This window comes from Sylvia atricapilla, chromosome W (assembly GCF_009819655.1).
Source record: "Sylvia atricapilla isolate bSylAtr1 chromosome W, bSylAtr1.pri, whole genome shotgun sequence".
Taxonomy (NCBI): Eukaryota; Metazoa; Chordata; class Aves; order Passeriformes; family Sylviidae; genus Sylvia; species Sylvia atricapilla.
This window is the reverse complement of record NC_089173.1, coordinates 15,767,168-15,787,339: the sequence shown is the minus strand read 5'-3', so window position 1 is coordinate 15,787,339 and position 20,172 is coordinate 15,767,168. Positions and strand designations below refer to the sequence as shown.

The following is a 20,172-nucleotide window of genomic DNA, read 5'->3' as shown; positions in this document are numbered from 1 at the left end:
AAAGAAAATGCAGTAATCATTTTGTTGAAATAAAAGTGAATTTTCAATTGTAATGATTTGATGTACTTAAATCCAAATTAGATTGTGTTTTAGTATTTTATTGGTATTCAAAAATGATTTTTATGTGGTTTGTTTTAAGTTTAAAGCTTTTAAGTTTTAGGTTTAAGGTTTTTAAGTTTTTAGGTTTAAGACTTGTTAAGTATGAGTTACATTTAAGATTTATGAAGTTTAAATAATAATAAAATTTATTTTAAGTTTAAGCTTTAATAAGTATAACTTAAGATTAAGGTTTTTAAAGTTTAAGTAATAATAGATTTATAGTTGTTTGTAAAGTTTTTGTGTTTTAAAATAAAAAGTAATTTAAGATAAGTAAGATAAGTAAGTTAAGTTTGAAAAAGGTATTTGAAAGACATGATTTATTGATTATTTTATTGTTGCTATTGTTAAGAGTTTTGTTTTAAAAATGTTTTAAGAGATATCACTCTAAGATAAAGCCAAAGTCCTGGCCACACTTTGACTTTAACTGGAGGGGATGTTTTCATCAGCAAATCCAGATGTTTTCTGCACAACAAAAACTAAATACAAGTCACTTTGACTTGACAATTTGACCTTATAGATATGACAGCTAAACAGACTTTTGAGGTAAACTTGGAAAGCCTTACTCGAGGAGGCTACCTAAACCCTGCCTGAAAAAGAGTTTTTCAGCTGTTGCAGAATCTGGGACAATGATATAATATTTTAGTAATTGACAACCAGAGTCGCCCTTTCATACGTGCTTGATTGGTGTACCCTTTAATGACACTGAGGTGAGCATTATTACTACTGAAATCAGGAGTCAGCTACAGCGCTGTGGGAGATCCAGAACTCGGAGTATGAAGAACTGCACTCTGAACTATGACTTATGAGATGACAAGTTACCATATGGGGAGTGACCACAGACACTAGAAATACTAGGGTCATTGCATGCCCAGTCATGCCTGTATATCAATGCAACGGGCAATTGCAATGAGAGAAAAAGTGCGTAGTGCAACTTGACCATGGCCACAGATATAACACCTGAGAATGAGTTCTGAAGATTTTGAGGGAATGTGCTGTATGAATCTCCAGACCCAATCGAAATCCATTCACCAGAAGCTGCAAGACCTAAAACAACATGTGCAACTTTAAAAAAAAAAAAATGATGAGTTTTTTTAGAATAAAATTTAGTCAATAAGAAATAACCGGTTGGCTGAAGAAGATATTACAGATGAGATTGATAATTTTACTTATAATTTGCCTTATATTGCTTGTATTGCCTTGCTTGATGTCATGCTTACAAAATATGCTTATGAAAATTGTTAAACAATCATTTAACCATGTTATGCTTGCACAACAGAAAAACGGAGGATATGTAGAGGAATGGTTGTCTAAGAAGGGTCATATAAACACTCTGCAGCAGGATAACTTCAAGACACGTGACCAACCCTTATGTTTATAGCAGCCTTATCTTTACTGCAGCCCTCTTCCTTAAGGCAGAGGCCTGGTGTCTCTGGGCTCCCAGGGAGGTAACCTCTGGCTACTGTCAAAGGTGTAGCAGAAGCCATGGGAATGCAGAGCTGGGTGTTACTTTCTCACCCCTTCACTGACCAATGCTATGCTTGCTTTTAGTTTTATGCATGAGCTTATTAGGTGTGCTATATATTCTGTAAATGCTTCTAATAAACTGAGTTTTGCCGTTAAACCGTATCAGTTCGTGACAATTCTCCTGCGACCGCGGCAAAGCTGAATGCAAAAAAAGGTATTTTAGAGAGGAAAAAAAAAAAAAAAAGGGTGACTATAAACTCATAAAAGCACAGACTGAAAGTTAGAAAATGCTAGAACTGAAGATGCACGTTCCAAAGACTTAAGAGTCCCTTTTGTGAAAATGCTTTATGATCCAGAATTTATTTACACAATTAAACACACAGACACTGCCCTGCAGGAGTTCTGACTCCGTGCAGCAACTGCGTGGACTTGGACCCAGAAATTAATTCCATTTATGTGTGAGCTTATGCAATGTCAATAGAATTCCTTGGCTCATTTGGGGAAGAAATTAGAAGGCACGTAATAAAAAGTTTGCAAACGGAGTTTTGAAAATTTGGGAAGACTCATAATTTAGTCAGCTGAATACCATTCCAGATCACTGAATTCTTTCATAAGTCTGAATGATTTACAACACACTTTTCTCCAATGGCAAATAATTGCGTTTGTTTTCTAGGTGTCAACCCTGGATGAACCCTGTTCTCTGTAGCTCTGAAAATCAGAGCTACACTTAAACCCAAGAGAGTCTGTGTTTTAAATTTATGCTATAAAAGTAACAAATGTTCTGAAAAATTGTACAGTAAGCCGCTCTTGAAAACCACATTTTTGGTGATTTTGACACCAATTGCTGTGCATTAGCTTCCTACCTCTAAAACTAAAATTACAGTATCCTTTTCCCAAGTGTGTTGTGAGGATGAATTAATTAGTGTCTGTGAAGCACTCAGTATGGCCATATAAAAAAATAAATAAAACAACTCATGATGAAATTAGTAACTCCAGGGACTGCAGAGCTTAGCTGAAGTGTGGTAAATCAGGCCTCAACCCCTACACTGAATGATAAAGATAAAAATGGAACTCTGAATACTTTCCATTCACTGAATAGTGCTCATTTTTCTCCTGAATGGAGCAGATATCCTGTGGAAAAAATCTGCTATACAAGCATGAGAAAGCCATTTGTAATTCATTACTCTGTTCTATATTTGGTTCTGATTAATGTTTTCTTTTCCTTTTCACATAATTTTTCTTTTATTACCATTTATAGTCCTTTTTCATATTTTCTTGTAAACAGAACACAGTGTCAGCAAAATTGATTACAAGGAACTTTCCAACCTAACACGTTACAGCGCCTTCACAATTAGGCACAGAAAACTCACTCATTCACTGTGATTTCACTTTATCTAAGAGAAAAATGGGGGGAAAAAAAGGAGAAATTGCCAGGCAATTTTGATTGCAGTATTTGTCTCGTGTCCTCTGTCAGCAGTGACCACTCACTGCTCTTTTGTTGGCTCTTAACTTGTGGGCACGTTGTGGATGGAGAACCACACAGGGGTTCTTCCAGCTTGAGTCCATCCAGCCAGGAGCATTCCAGCACAGGTCCTGGCTGCCTCAAGTTCTACCAGTTTCGCAGTGCCTGTGTCGCCCGGCTCAGCCAGCCCTGGCATCACGACGACACTGGGGGGTTCTTGGCTGACCAAAAGCAGGGACGTGGCAAAGGCAGGAGATAAAAGGCGGGACTCTTCGGAGACAGGGCTACAGAGTTTATTGGATCAGGGGGATCCTCACCCCAGGGCTCTGTGTCAGAAGAGACCCTGAGAATGTGACGGGAGCAACTTATAAATGGGGGTGGGTCTCAGGGATGGGGTACAGTGACAAACCAATAACAGAAAAGTAAGGAGTGACTCTTAACATAACATACAGGTGCAACATCAAATCAAAACCAACTGGGAGGGGACCCCCTTGATTCTGCCCAATCACTTGACACCTCTCCTGGAATTTTCTGGATGCAGGGAGAGGCCCCAGAGGGACTGACAGGACCAGAGGGTTATGTAACTAATGATTGACACTTAACGACTATTTGACAAACAACTTGGGGATGAACAAAGGGAAAGGAACAGGAGGGGGGTACAAAGAACAAACCATTTTAACAATAAACTTTCTGGAAATAACTCATATAACAAGAACAAGCAAAGTAAAATCCAAAACATGCATCACCACATACCAGGAAAAAAGGGGAATGTGAACCACATGAAAGGCCCCAACATCTCAGCCAACAACTCTCACCTTAGTCACTCCAGAGCTTAAATCACACTCCAACACTTCATGGGCAGTTCCTGCCAAGATCTCCTGACAGACAACTGCCTCAGCCTGCACACCAGGAAATCTCAGCTCCCCACAGGAAATGCAAGTTTTGGGGTAGATTCCACTCCTGACCACCACCAGTCTACTCCCTGTCCTAGGTACAGAGCCATCACTGCATGGGAAGCATCAGCAACACCAAGCCCTGCTTATTGTGCTCCATCATCTCTGAGGAAAATGCATCTCTGTGTTCAGCTTCTCTGCAGCACTGATAATGAACTTTCCCCTGATTAGACCAGCAGAAATACATCACATTTCTGCATAGAAAGGAAAGTCATGCAGGGTGTAGTAATCCTAATGCAAGTCAAAAGCACTGGGACATTCACAGCATATCTCGTGCAAATGTACTGACTTGTATTTCCTGAGTACCCTGCACTAACGCATAAATCCGACCTGGAGGGGAAACTGGGCCATAAAGGGAACACGTTTGGCCATAAGGATGCAGCAGCACAGCAAGGAAATTGTATCTGTGCTCAGGATTACACACTGGGCTGAGCATCTGCGATGCCACGGAATTAAAATTAAATGTGGTTTATGTTGTGGTAATGTTCTTTGTTGACTAAATCAGCCTAAGAATAAAGTGAACTTGTGCAGACACACAACACCCCCTCATGTTATTAAAATATGTCATTCTCAGATTAATAGGCATACCTCAGAGTAATTATGCCCTTGTAACTCTGACAGTATTTGCGTATGACATTTGTTGCTATTCAATGTCAGAACAAAGAAGATGATGTTGGAATAATACAAAGTGTATCAACTAATAGAAATTTAAAATCTGTAAATCATGCTGAATTACAAACAGGAAACATGTCACAAGGTGCAGAGTGGTATTCAAATGGATTTTGATTTGTCAGTTTGGGGATTTTCTGTGGACAAGCCTCATGGCTGCCAATTTCACTCCTCCCTTCCCCCTGTTTTTTCCTCCTAAAACTGCTTCCTTCAACTCAGAAGCAACATTCCTGAATTACTCTTCTTGTAGAGAGAAAATAAAAATAAATATAATTCTGAGAAGGCAGCTTAAGGCAGTCTAGGAAATGGTGCTGGGAAAAGCAGCCCGGAGAGCAAGTGAGAAGATCCCAGTGCCTGCAGTGCCACCTTCCACTCCAGCTTTTATTGAGATCTTGGGTTCCCAAGCATAATCCTTATGATCCTACAGCCCACCAATATAAAATGGTTGCAAAGTAAGGGACTACAGAGGGGAGGCAGAAATCTTTACCCACCAACCACTAAAATGTCACAAAAATCCATTGTCCAAAAAAAGGTATCAGTACATTAATATTTAAAAGCTGTAGCCAAATAATTCTGAAACTGTCTCTGCAGAACATTTCACTGCTGTGACCCACCACTAATGCAGAGCAGCTGGGATGCCCAGAGCCATCCACCCAGTGTCTTGGGTTATGTAACCACAAAAAAAAAAAAAAAAAAAAAAAAAAAAAAAAAAAAAAAAAGTTGATTCTATTCCATCTGTTGAAATTCGTTTGGGGACGTGTGAGGTGTTTTGTTTTCTTTATCTGTTGTAACTCCAGAAGGGAGGGGGTGACTGCCTTTCTGATAACAAGCCAGATGTTAAAACTGGGTGGGGCATTGTTTCTTATCTCTGTTCACCCTCCCACTATCTCCATGGAGATATCTTCTGTTAATGGACCATTAAAGCTCACCAATGACATGACACATTACATCATCCCATTGTGAGATGCTCTACCCAGGGAGGAGGAGCCAAAGCATTTCCACCTAGATAAAAAGAAACCACAGGTGTCACCAGACATCCAGTGTTCCCACGGGACTCCCAAAGGAAGACCAGACCCATCTCTGGACTCTTTCTCTACAGAACCATCTCTACTTCCAACAAGACCACATCTGCCACTCCAGGAGGGCTTATTTTTGGACTGTTTCCAACACCCTGACCAATAGGGTGTCAGATTGCATTCTGACTCTGTCAGTGGTCTTTTGCATTATTTGATTTATTTTATTTTACCTTTTTTTTTCCCTTCTTCCTATTAAATTGTATTTTTGACTTTGAGTCTCTCACTGGTTTTACTTTCAAACCACTACAACCAGGCAGCTCAGTGAGCAACAATTTACAAATAAAAGATATTTATTTTGTTCCTGGAGTGATACTTCTGAAAGGTTCATTTGAAGTAATCATTAGGGAGGACTATAACTCTATTTATGCAAGTCCAAGACACAGACCTTCCACTAATCATTTTGAAAGCACATTAATGACATTAGTTAACTTTATTTGCATATGTTTGCATTTGGGGATTATTTCAGTGCATTCCAAAAACTGCCATCTGGCTATCAAAGGATCATAGATTTAACTACAGTTACACGCAAAGCCCTAGGTAAAACAGGTTTTAATTTTTAAAAACCCAAAACAATCCCTTTGTTTAGATAAATGTCAGTTAAATCACCTTCTGAAATCTGATTCAGCTTACCAAAAAAATTTAGGACATTGGATGAAAATACATTTTGATTTCTCAATAAATTAAAAAACCAAATTGCCCCGAAGAAATGAGGATTGTGCTGGGCATTCTAAGAGTTAAACTTGAAACTGCTTTGCTACTTACCAGCCCCTCACTAGGCATGATGCTGGTGAGGTGAACGACCTCGAGATGTGCTGACTGGGACACCAGAGAGTCAGATGACAGCGAAATTATGTGGTCACAAATCCCAGACAGGGTTTTACACTACAAAGAAAAATAAGTCAGTGGAATCCCTCATATCAAACTGGAACTACAAGTGGAGAAGTCTTTATTTTAAGAACTAACCAAGAATAAACAGATAATTTTAATTCTTAGCACTGTAAAAACTACAGGCGTATGAAAGTCAAGAGCAAGTGGTTACGGAAACAGAAAACATCCATATATGCCAAGAAAATGTACATGTATGAACAGTTCTGCTGTAGAAGAATATCTGTATCTCTAAACTATCTTCTCCACTCCAACCATGTGCAGTTTAAAAACAAAAGAACAAACTCAATGAACTTTACCCTTATGATTATAAATATGATTGAAGCAGAGTGAAATAGGTAAAAATAAATGTCTTATGCAACTGAATAACCTATTTTGTCTACCAAACAATGACATAATCCCTACCAACTGTGATAATTAGGTGAATTCTGCTCTTCAACTTGGAAAATTTTCTTTGTTAAAAATTGCCTGTCAGAGAAGTTCCTTAACCCATTTCCTGAAGTAAAATTCTTACGCATCTTTGAACACATCCTTTAACTGATATTCTACATCACTACAACTATGCAATGATTTTGTTATCCTGCCTTCCAGCTAACGATCTCAAAATCTTAATGCAAATCCACAGAAACACCTTCAAAGCAGGAGCCCCCTTGCATGGACAGTAGCAGTGGGTCTGACAAATTAAACCCATCTGTCAAAGCAGAGTTTGTAGGTCAGAGAGGAGCTGAGCTGAACTCTCAGAAAACATTCATGTAGAAAGATTTATTCCCAAATTTCTGTGTGTTGCTTAAAGCACACTCCTTCAAAAAGTCTATGCCTGAAAATGTTTGAACCTAATGTGAAAGAATTCATTTCACAGAACTGCAGAATGGGTTTCTGGTCGAGGCTGTGCTGTGTGCATCTTTTTTGCTTTGGGGACTATGCTCTCATTTTTCCTAATTATAGCAAATTCAAGTGAAATCCCTTCAGGGAAATTTTCTTTCAGGCGTTTGCAAAAGCATGAGGCTTTCTAATATCTCATATGACACTATCCACAGAAGTTAAACAAATAAAGTTGTCACAATGAATACGTTAACTGCCTAAATTTATCGGTTGTATTTCCATTTACTGTGCAGTTACTCATCTGGAAATCCAAGGACAACTCTGGAGCCCTGGCTGTGGCATCTGGATTTTGTATCAGCTGCAAGATGCAAAGCATCCCACTGAGGTGTGTGTGACTGCAGCTAAAGGTCACCATTTCCACAAATATTTCAAGCAGTTTCAGCTCGGGACCAGAACCCCTGAGCAGAATTTGGGTCTCATCTTCTCCCAGCAGAGATAGGGAAACTCAAAAAATTTCCAGTGGAGTGGGTGCCCCTGTGTGTGAGCACATTCTTTATCCAGTTTTTTAATCACTGGCATGTCAAGATATTACCATAATTTCCAACTGAAAACCTCTCTATGCCTCAAAATTTGAGAGCATTTGCCCAGATTAGATGCAGACTAAATCCCTGAGAGAACAACACTTTCTACTTTCTACTGTAATGCTTTAACCTTAGAGTTGCCTCATTAAACTACTTTTTTTAGCAAAATACACAACAAAGAAGTTTTTAATCAAATCAGTTTGGTCTATGGAAGGTGTCCCTGCCACAGTTAGAATTGTGGGCTAAAAGGTGTAAATATATATATATATATGTGTGTGTGTGTACACACCCCAAATCCCAGAAGGTATCAGGTGCTTTTGAAAGTTCTATTCATACCCAGGTTTGCAATAATAAGGGTTTTTTCTCTAAAAGTCACTGCACGCTTTCTAAATTTAACAGCACATCAATGATTTATGACAGATTTTAATCCCCAATGGAAGCAGAGTATGTGCAAAAGGCTTTAAAAAAAAGAAGAAAAAAGAAGAGTCGAGCACTTGGGCAGAGCTTGTCAAAAGCTTATCTGAACTTGTAAATCCTTTGAGAGTTCCCTTTCACCACAGGCTTTAAACCTATCTCAGTGTTAGTACAGGTTTTCAGTGCTGGTACCAGGAAAATATAAAGTATTTGAACTTAAAGGCAAATATCTAATAAATAATCTTGAATAAGGTTCCACTTTGTCATCAGATTTTTTGAGTTCTGAAGGCACAAAATGCTCAGTCTGACAACCAGTGATGCACCAGGTCTATGGATCTGACCAGCCATCCTGGTTGGAATATTAACTATACAGAATATTGTGCAGCTTCTAAACCTAAACCAATTATTTTTTATTTGTAATTAACTGTAGCTATAACAGAGAGCATTACTGTGGGGAACATTAAATTTTAGCAACTGATATAGTTAATCAGAAATTATGTCAAAGAGTAAGGAATTTTATTTTCCTATAGCAGCCTTACTTTTTGAAAAAATAATTTCAATGTGTGGGTGTAGGAATGCATTTCCCACACCCAGCAAGTGCTTTCCATATAGGGCAAAGTTTAAAATTCACTCCTTGCATTTCTTATATGGTAAAAAACCCAGAAATTTTGCTACCCTTATGACAGTAATTGGTTCAGTGCCAAGAGAGAGACATCTATTGAACTTTTTCACTGTTCTTCAAATCCTGTACCTCTCCCTATTGGCAGAAAGACAAATTGTCACTCCTAAAACATTCAGTATTTAGGAAGGAGCACAAAGGAACTAAGGGGCTTTTTAGAGTGTTTCTAGCAGGGTGTCAGAGGTTTTCTCGGACACCTGTGCGCAGCTTTTCTTTTGTTTTTTGTAACGTTTGTTATTTTGTTATTTTTCACTTATTAAACATTTTACTACAAAACACCTCTGAAGAGCAGTCTCGCTAAAATTATTTTAAGCCAATCTGCAAGGGCTGGACCCTCAGAGATTGATACATTTACACGTAGCTCATAACACTCTGGCCACGTGTTAAACTGTATCATGTGGGGTAAAAATAATGAATACCAAAGCAGAATTACTTACCACATGAAGAATTTTATTTTCTGTTTCATACACTGTACAGTCCTGTGGTAAAACAGAAGAAAACCTATCAAATGAATACCACATTAAATTTACTATTGAGAAATGAAATAAGGGTTTGTGCTGTTAACAATCTCTTACATATTCCTGATGAACTTTAAAACTTGCTACTTTTGGAGCAGTCATTTTCCTATTTTAGCTACCATTTTAAGAATAATCAATCTTACACTCCATAATTTCAGTGTCACCCTTACCTTGCTTTTTGCTTTAGTGCTATTACAGGGGTTAAAATATTGTTTTTCTTTAATAATACAAACTGTACAAATCGCTAAAAGGGATCTCCTGCTGCTATTACTTATTAATGTTTGAAAGTTCCCTCAGTGTGACCCTCTGGAAATTGTGACACAGCCATGGCAAAGGGATTTGAACCATCCCCTGCAGCTCTGCCCTACCTCGTCCTGCCACTCCAAATCTCAGGTTATGTTCTGCTAAAACATAAAATAAAAAAGGAAATACAGAAAATATCTCTTCCAAGCAGAGTGAGATTAGAACAGGGTCTTCCCAAGTCTTGGTTCCCTCTGAGGGTAGCCCTGGGCCAGGCCTCAGCCCCCAGCCTGGCTCCCTCTCCCCTTATTATGTTGGGAAATTGTTAAATCCTTCTCTAAGTGCTATTCCACATTGGAAAAGGCTTTCTACAGAGCAAGATATGGGATAATTTAAAAACCTGTCTTCTTCATTTAGTATTTTTTCCTTGAATAAGCGTTCAAGTAAAATTTAACTTGCTGGTAATACCTGAGAGGTCCCTTCAAGTAACTTAAGATTCCCTCAGTTGGTCGGAGCCTGGTGATGGCAACACCAAGGCTGAGGGTTTTATCCCTGAATGGGCTTAGGAGTTGGACTTGTTAAGTGAGTCCCTTCCAACTCAGAACATTCTGTGATATCCCTTCAAGCAGCTTAATATTCTCTATAGTTCTCAAGATTTCCTCATTTTACTGGATATTAATATATTAGCAATGAGTTAATTGCTTCAGATCTTCCATGAAACAATTCCAACCCCCTTATTCCCTGTACCCTGAACACTGAGTTTGGTCTGGGACACTCTCTGGAGGTCTCTGCTCCCCTTTTCCAGCAGCCCAAACCCTTGGCTGTTCCCATCCAGCTCCCAAACCTTGTCCCTTGGGTGTGTCTTTGAGGATTTTTTTCCCCGAGCCCCTCTGAGGCAACTGCTCCAAACTGTCAGCCTAAGGAACTGCCCCTCCCTCAGCTCTGAAGGCTAATATTTATTTTGGAGGATTGCTGCTCCCGTGGAGAAATTAATTTCTAAGTGACTACAGTTTAAAGAATATTGCTACAGAATAAGAAAGTCAAAATCAGAAGACTGGGAGTGCCAAGCAACAAAGAACTTAGATTAGCATTTCATGGTCAAGTATCCCTTTGATGTTCTCTCTGTATTCATACTGTTATTTTCTAGAGCACAAAAAAGAATTTAATCAGTCAGTTTGACTGGCAATGCCCAAGGCAGTTTTTCTTACAAGTTTTGCACACTTCAAACAGCTCATCCACCATCTCCTTTTAACCCTCTATATACCAAGAGAACAAAATGATCACAGCAGGGCTTCCAGCTTGACTTCTGAGCTAATGTTCCTATTTAAATTATTCCTTTAATTTCTGTGCTAGAAATACAATATGAACCTCCCTCTGAACAAACTTAATTACTTCAGGTCAAAGAGTAGAAGACTTATGTATAGTAAAACTGAAATTTTACTGTTTTGTAGAGCAGAATTAATGTTAGCTGTACTTATGTTGCACATTCAAGATTACATTAGCATGAAAAATGTTAATGGCTTTGGGATTTCTTCCAAAATAGATGCATATTGAATTTTTTTAAAAATACATCAGACTAGTTTAACTGAGACATTAAAAGCACTTAGTGTTTTACTAAAATATTAAGATATGTAGGTCACAATATTCTTCTGATTTATTTTTCTCTGATACATAGCAATGCACTAGGAATCTCATTAAAAAATAATCTTCCAGGACTACCATTTATAGGATGTTGATCTATTTTTCTTAGAAAATAAATAATAGTTACAGTCACATTCTTTCTACATTCTCCAGTAGCAAGATGACATGATAAAAATAATTGTTCTTAAAGTTTAAAATAACCTTTAAATTAGTAGCTGTGTTCTATTTCCCCTCTGTAAAAGGATAAACCCAGGAATTACAAAACCAGTCACAGCAGCAGTGTTGCAAACCAAGCAAGGACTGCACTGTCCTGAACATCCAAAATTGAAAGGTGCAGCACACCTTTGTCTCTGATAAAGTGAAACTGCTCCTCTGCATGTTCATAAAGAGAAAAGGTCAGTGGGACTTGTGCTCACCCATGCTCTAGTCAAAATTGCAATTTCTAATTCAGAAAGAAGGAAAAAATGCAGGTATCACAAAAATTTTGCAGATACCATAAAGAATGTTTTATGGCAAGTTCTTGTTAACTAACACATAAGAAAATGTAAAATATTTAGTTCATTAACAAAGTTCTATAAAACAGCATGAGCTAAGTCAACTACTGAAAAGAAACTGAGACCCTACAAAGGAGCATTTCCCACCACAACACACAGGAAAGTTCTACAGCAGTCTTTGCGTGGTGGATATGACAAAGTGATATTTCAAAATACATTGCTGCATGCATAAAATGAAATACTTCTGAAATTTAGACATTCAAAAGAAAGACATCACTCTGGAATTAGGGAAATATACAATGGCAAATGCACAGAACTGACTCATTTTACTTGGTTCGAAGGTAGAGACTTGATCAGAGTGTATTTTTAGAAAAGAGTGAGCAGATGTTTGATGAAATGTTCTTTAGCAAATGCAAGCAAAATAAGATAGAGGGGCTGAAAGCTGAAGTCTGCAAAGTTCAAACTGAAAATAACATCCAGGTTTTGCATGGTAGCTGCTGAATCACAGGATAATTCAGGGGCCTCTGGAGGTTGTCTGGTCCAATCACCTTCTCAGGGGAGGCTAATTTAAAATTTACACCAGGTAACAAAAGTTACTAAGAAACAATTACTATCCATTGCAGTGCAGACTAGATGGCTTTAAAAAACAAGAAAAGCCATGCTTCATCTAAATGCAGTATTTGGCTAAAAATTAGGGCAAAAATCCATTATAAGGTGTCTGAATTTATCTCAGTGAGGTTAATTAGACAGTAAAAAAGGGGACAACAAGTAACATTTTGTTTGGCTTTTGTTGGAAAAAGTTAGGCTGAGTTGTGCCAACATCCTTTGGTAAGACAGAGACACTTTTTTTGAAAGTTTGTTCTTGCAGGTCAATGAGTGTATCAAAAGCATCTACCTCAGATTTAAACATCTTTGACCTAATGAGGGAAAATTAGAATCCCATCTGCCACTAGGACTGGGAAACTCCTCCTACTCAATGAAAAATTAACCAATGTCTGCATTTTATGAACAAAAATCCAAACCTATTCTTCCCCAGTTCCTCCAGTTGTCTCTCCCTCAGGACAGCCTTGGTGCATGATCAAACCCAAATTTAGTTCAGTTATTTTGGTGGATTCCATTTCAGAGCAGGCAGGACAGTGAGTGTGCCTTGAAACTGAGCTGTAACTCAAAGTGAAGTCAGCAGAGAGCTCGAACATCTCAATACCCTGTTCGAATGCGCTTTTTTGCGTATTGTTATAAACACATTTTGATGGGACATTGCACCTCAAAATCAGGATGTTTCTGCAGCTGTGTGCATGACATAATCCTTTTACAGTAGCTTAGTGAAGGTGATCAAAAGGGTTAAGAAAACTGAACAGAATAAAGTTTCCAAACAGAAATAGACAGCTGTAAAACTCTAAAATTGGAGAAAGAGGTTTCCTTTTACCCAGCATGAGCAGATGCTCTTTAAAGGTAAATGAGTATTCATCATAGCATTTGCCTGGTCTGTAAATAATAATAAGACATTAAAATAAATTTGATCTAAGGTTATGCCACTTAGATCACACAGGACATCCGAGCATGAAGATTCAGAAGCACTTTCTATATTAAACTATGGTTACAGGGTAGTGTCCTGTGTTAATAAAATTCACCTGGAGTGGCAGCTGCAAGTTGTGCACACAAAACGTGTTCAATTTGCACAAAATGTCAAAGACATTCCTCACTTAATGTGCCAAATTGGTACCCTTGACTGCTACTTTCACACTGGCTGAATGAGGTATTTAAAATGTATATAATTCATAAAACACGGAGTATTTGAAAGGATCTGAGACCCAGGTTTCTATTAGTTATGTCTTTCAATTCATATTCCAGCCTACAACTGAGCCTGCAGTGCTGGTTTAGGTGAGACATTTCTGCTTTCACACATTAAGGGTGATTTTCCTCAGATTTATTGACAGCAAAGCTGTCTCTCTATGACTGATTTGGTTTTATCTGCTCTTTCTGGTGCTAAGTTTAATATAACATAAAATTATCTTAATAGACAGACATCAAAAAAGCCAGATCTGACAATAAGATAAAGAAAAGACAAAACTTGATTTGTAACCTGAAGAACTAACTACGCATTTTTCATCTTGGAATGACTTGGAGTTTATGCTAAAAGATTGTTTTTAAGTTGTCAAAAGGAGGACAGCTCTGGGACTGGAGCTGAAGAACTGGAAAAAATAAAGAACCAAAGTATTGCTCGCAGAGGAGAACAGAATTTCATCTGCCAAAAGCTGGGACATGAATGACACAAGTGGATGTAGCCCTGGTTCGTGCCTGAGATGTTTTGGTTTTTTGAAATTTTTTTCTCAGGGATTTTTCTGTAAGCATGTTTTTGTAACTGTAAACTCTGTTTACATTCTTTCCCCAGGAGGGACTTCTTCTTGATGTCCCTCTGGTCCGACCAATGTGATTGAAGAGGTTTGTCTTCTTGTCACCAATCAAATTGGTCTGTGTAAAAAAGTATATAGGGGAGACACATCCCAAAAATAAAGGAGTCATTTTCAGCCTTCTGAAGTCAGAGTCTGTGTTGCTATAGTGTACAACAGCATCAAGTGCAGACAGCAATTCAAAATTACTCTATTTTCACCTGGACCACAGAGAAAAATCAAACTCACACAAAAAAAGTGCAATATCAGCTGAAGGACAGAATCAGAATCTGGACTTTTTATACTGTAGAGAAGTTCATTTTGCTTAGTCTGTAAATCAAAAATAGCCTAGTGCTATAAGCACCTTGTAAGAGAAAGCTTAATAAAGATACATAAATAATTAAATGCCGACACAGGAATTCCTAAACTAAAAAAAGAGAAAAAGGATCTTTGCTTTCTGCTGCAAAGATGCATAAAGGACAAGATTTCTGTGAGGAATAAAGCTGAATATTATAAATTAAGGATAATAGTGTAAAATATAATGACATTTATCAGCCTTAGTTTTTTGCTCCAAGAACTGAAATAAAATTGGAGGGGGAAAAAAATTTTTCAGAACTACTACTCCACTACTGCTCCAAAAAGCATTTGAAATTGAGTTCTGTGATTGCTCTGCTGGGAGGGTGCATGGAAATCTGTGGCAGCACAGGACAGAGGCAGGCAGGGGAGTCCTCTGCATTGGAGACAGGCCTAGCCTAAAGTCCCTACAAAACTGGAGCTTGGGCTAAGCTTTCTTCTTGCTTTCCTTCCTTCAGCCCTTTCATCTTTCTCCTTTTCTTCCTTCCAAGACAGCCCTGCCTGTTCTCTGGCCTCTCCACATATTCCAGTTCTGTCTCATCAATATTTTATCCGCTCACAAGGGGAGTGGCACATTGTAAATATTTGTAAAACTAATTTACCCTCAGTCTTTCAGTACCTGTGTGTCACCTCTTGTCTTACTTCAGGGGCTGACACTGCCAGAGACTGATTGATATGATATGATATGATATGATATGATATGATATGATATGAGTCACAGCTCCAAGCCTGACTTCAAGGAGCGTTTGGGCAATGGCCTCAGGCACAGGGTGGGATTTTGGAGTGTCTGTGCAGGGCCAGGAGTTGGACTTGGTGATTCTGGTGGGTCCCTTCCAACCCAGGATATTCTATGATTCTATATATTATATAGAACTAAAGACCAGATAAATTATTTTAATGTACTTGAGGACTGTACCATATTACAATTAACTAATGAGTGTCAGTGATGATAACACTACTATCATTATCTGTTCTGTAGTTAGTTGGTTTAATGTTAAGAATATTTCATGTTCATCCCTAAAAATCTTCCACGCTACTGGTGCTCCTTTCAGTGAAAAAGCCACAGAGCAGGTTCTGGATGTATTTGTATGTATTTTAAGAACTTGTCCACAAAACATTTTGGATCATTCATATTTTAATCTGGAATAACCTGTTAGCTGTAGTTAAGCTGTTTCCCACTGTGGCTTTATTCTTCTGTTTAACACTTGCATGGTGGTAAATCACCTGACATGAAATTGTTCACTCAAGGGCAAAGTGGATTATTTTTAACTTCACACCATCCTTCAATCTATCCAGGAAGATCCCCAAAGTCCAAAAATCTTCTTGTCCCTCCCAAAAAATGAGTGTGGAAAGAACAGAGAAGTAATACTGTAACAACTTTTCTGGCGATGTTAAAGCTGTAGTGAAACTTCCTGAGGTCTGGCCCAGACAATCAGACTCCTTTGAGTTTCCTCGGGACTCAGCCCGAGGAAACTTAATGGAGAGAGGCAGCTTCGATCCAGTTGTCCGAAAAGTAAATTTAATAATACAAAAATAACAAACAATAAGGCATCCACTGTATTGGACTGAACTGGACAAAGCAGTAACAAGGGGCAAAAGGCATGAGGCCAAAGGCGGAGTTTTGGGGCAGACAGGCGTACTTATGCACCCTGCTGTGGGTGGGGAGTTAAGGTACGGTCTGAGGGAAAGGTCCAATGGGGGACAGCGATTAAGAATATTAAAATTCTTGCACCAAAAATCAACCCATGATAACACAGAGAACTGAGAACTTTCTAGTAACAATTAGCATAGAGAGCATGTCAATCAGCCTTCTACTTATGGTACTAAGAATGGGGTTTCCCAAGGCATTTTTCCCGGGTTCTCTTTTTTCCTATGGAAACTGCCCTCTACACTGTTGTTATTTTTACTATTGCAGTTTTTAAGCAGTGATGTGAAAGGACTCAGAGCAGAGGGCCACTCCTACCTGTTGCACAATGGTTGTTAGTTCCAGGCACAGTTGAACAATGTTGTTTTTCAGCAGTGAATATTCTGTCACGCTGACGAACGGAGACCTGGGACAGGGGAAGGACAGGTTTATGCAGGATTAGGGACCACAATTTACACTACAGGCAGATCTATGTAATTCAGGGATCAGTTCTACAGCACAGAAATACCAAATCTTTTCTATCTCCAGCAGCAAGTCGCACAACTTTTGTAATATACACCTTTGAAACAAGAAAAAATGCGGGCAGGATGTAAACTGGATTTTGGCCAGAACATCAGAAGTTCTCACTCTTATGAAGAGTAGAAATGGGAGCTTTCAAATAACCATAAGCAGCCCAGATTTTCTTTGTACTGCTTATTAAAAAGATGGCATTTGTGGTATGACATCACTCCTCAGCAACAATCAGCACCTTAATTCAGAGAGCACAGTAATGCTTACTTAGTCACAGCTTCCTGGACACTCATTATCTTCAGGCTTTCCAAATTCTCTTTGAATCTGACCCTGTTTGAATTTATAAGAACTGACAAGGTCATAGCTTGAGAGAATATGACTGCTGGCATTAGGTTAGGAAGATGTCATCAGGATTATACAAATCCTCTAAAGGTGAGTGATTCACTGTGATTTCTAAGGTGATATTTATACATTCCAGAGCATTCAGATTCCAGATAAAGCTGTTCACTTCTATAATTACAAAGAAAAACAAGCTAATGTTTGTTTTTTCCAAGCAAGAAAAATGCTGTTTTATGTTTTGGTTTCTGTCTTGCCACAGTCACAGAGATACTTTTAATCAAATTCTCAGTTCATAAATGTAAAACACCAGTGGCTGGTTGTTGAGCATTACCCATCACACCTGTACCTAACACATCCAGCCTACTCCTGATAAATAAGAACATTTAATTTTCAGACTAAGCAAGTGCTATTATTTATTTTGAACATTCTTAATTGATTTTCTCAACTCCAGCTTTTCTGTCTTTTTGATGGCTGAAAAACAGCTCAAACTCCACAAGTTTTCCTTCCTTGTCCTTCATGCTGAAATCTCTGATGATGTTACCAGTTGTGGCAGTGAGAATAGCACAGAAATATTAATTTTACACAAAATCCAACTGAAAGAATCTCAAGAGGTATCTAGAGAAAATTTTAACACTCTCCTGACAGAGAAGGGTACTAAATTTCACTTCCAATATTACACAAATTTCTAAAGATTTAGAGCTAGAATTCCAGACCTGCCATTTTAATGTTAGAATAAAAGAGCATAAGAGGCAAAGAAAGAACAAATACAGAACTCCCCAAAGAATTATTCTCATGCACAAGGGATTGCGGAATGGTTAGTTACCTGTCCAGCCAGGCGAGTAAGTTCTTGGCAGCACCAATCAGGTCAACTACAGAGGTAAGAAAATCATTTGGCAGTCGTCTGGAGGCCCTGCCATCGTAATGGCCACTCCTCCTCCTACCCGTTATAAAGTTTTGAAGGTTTTTGGCTGAGGCATTCAGCTTGTGACACAGTGTTCTCAGGTTTTCAGTCTCCAGACCATAATTCTGAGGGAAAGAAGAAGATTGATACTGTGTGGTCAGCTACAGGAACCAAACTGAGGAGAAATATCCTGGATTGCCTTGGCTGATGGGGTGGTTGTGGGTACCCATGTTGAGATGAAACAGGAATATTTGGGTTAGGACACATGGGATGCACCCAGTCTGGGGCACAGCCTCTGCTGCCATGGGCACTCACAGTCTAACACAACTCACGTGGATTCAGCCACGTCCCTGAGGGAAAGGCAAAAAGGATCCCATGTGCTGAGTCTCCAGGTCTGTCCCATTCTCAGGAAGTGAGCTGAGGGAGTGGAGTGTCCCCTCTCTGCTGTGGCCCCCAGGTGTCTGTCACCTCGGTCTGCAACAGTCCCACTGCACTGGATCCCAGCACCTGGAATTCCTTCACCTGAGCAGAACATCCCCTTCCCCTGCCCTGTGTATAAGGAATTAAGTGGAACACGGCCTTGCTGAGAGGCTTTCACAGGAACAGCCTCTCCTGAACCCTGCTGCTGCTGGAGAGCAGCTGTCCCACGTGGATTGGAACATGGGAACATCAAACCAGGTCAGAGAAAAGGCTCCTGCTCCCCACAGCTGCTCAAGGAAGAGTGAGCAGAGAACATATAGGAACAGTTGCTCATGGCTCAGAGACTCCAGCCAGTGACAGGGTTTTCATATTTAGGAGTTCTGAGTGGATTTTTGTCCATTGTTCTAGCTCTGATGGTGGGAGAAGGGTTGAATCTAACTGAAGGTTTCCAAACACAGGTCCCTTTTCTCTTTATCCATGTTCCTTCATCCATGTCTCTGTCCTTTTATCACCAGGCCCATTGCCCACTTAGACCCAGATAACAAGCACAAAGATAGTTCAAATCCATTAAATAACTCAAATTCACACAGAAAGTCTCAAACATGCTGAACTGAACCCAGATTTCTTGCATCCCTCACAGGATGTAGGAAATGAAAGAATTTAATAAGCATTTAAACAAAATAAACTCTCAGAGTCTGAATTGATAGCCCACTGTTAATTTCAACTATGCTTATATTAGAGGATGACTGATCAGGAAAATCACACATTAATATTTTTGCCTAAACTTCTTCCTCAAAGCAGAGAATAAAGAATTGAAAAGAATACACTTGACAGATGCTAACATGGATATTTGTACTAGAAATCATAATTTTCAACTCAAGAAAAGGGAAATATACTGACCAATGACAAGATTATAAACTGAGGTTGTATGGAAAGCAAAAAAAGCACAAACAAACACTTGGTGAAGTGGTTTGGACCTCTGACAGCTGGCGCTGGGGACAGTGCCTTCCCTACCAGCCATTCTCCCTGTCAAAGTTCACTCTGAGAAATAAATCAAGACCTTGCCTCCAGCTTGCAGGGAAATCTATGAGAAATGAAACACTTTGCTACCTTAGCTGACTGCGAAGAATTAGACTTAAATGGTAGGGAGAGAATTAATTTCATTGTTAGGCCTGTATCACAGTTAAAATATCGTGGCAGGGGCTGGACCATCCAGTTCAAGACCAAATTGCTACAGATGACAAAAAAACTCTCTTCAACTTTTTTCCAAGAACAAATGTGGCACGGTTAGCAACAGTGTCACCAAAGAAAGTCATTCTCTTTTGGATAAGTTTAAAGAGCAAGGTGTATGTGATATTAGTGCATCATCTGTTTAATATCACATCTAATAATTTATTAAAGCACTGAAGGAATTCCCTCCCCTGCTGTATTTTCCTCTCGACTTCCACTCATGCCAAGATGATGACTAAGTAGATGCACTGGGATGCCTTTTCCAGCTCTCAACCAGCTGGGCAGGATCTGGTTTCCCCTCAGAACAGGTTTCATTCTGCACACTCAGCAACACATTACAAGGATAATAAACTAGATCCTCTTGGTTGCTTATTCCCATGGAAAGA

General features: G+C 39.0%; 1 protein-coding gene across 1 annotated transcript in view; it reads right to left on the bottom strand.

Annotated features, from left to right (window-relative positions):
- Positions 1–20,172, bottom strand: part of LOC136373455 (connector enhancer of kinase suppressor of ras 2-like) — a 329,371-nt gene that overhangs the window by 129,315 nt on the left and 179,884 nt on the right. Inside the window, 4 exon segments of the mRNA XM_066338352.1 lie at positions 6,486–6,605; positions 9,542–9,583; positions 16,705–16,792; positions 18,059–18,261. Of these exon segments, the coding sequence (XP_066194449.1) occupies positions 6,486–6,605; positions 9,542–9,583; positions 16,705–16,792; positions 18,059–18,261 (453 nt within the window).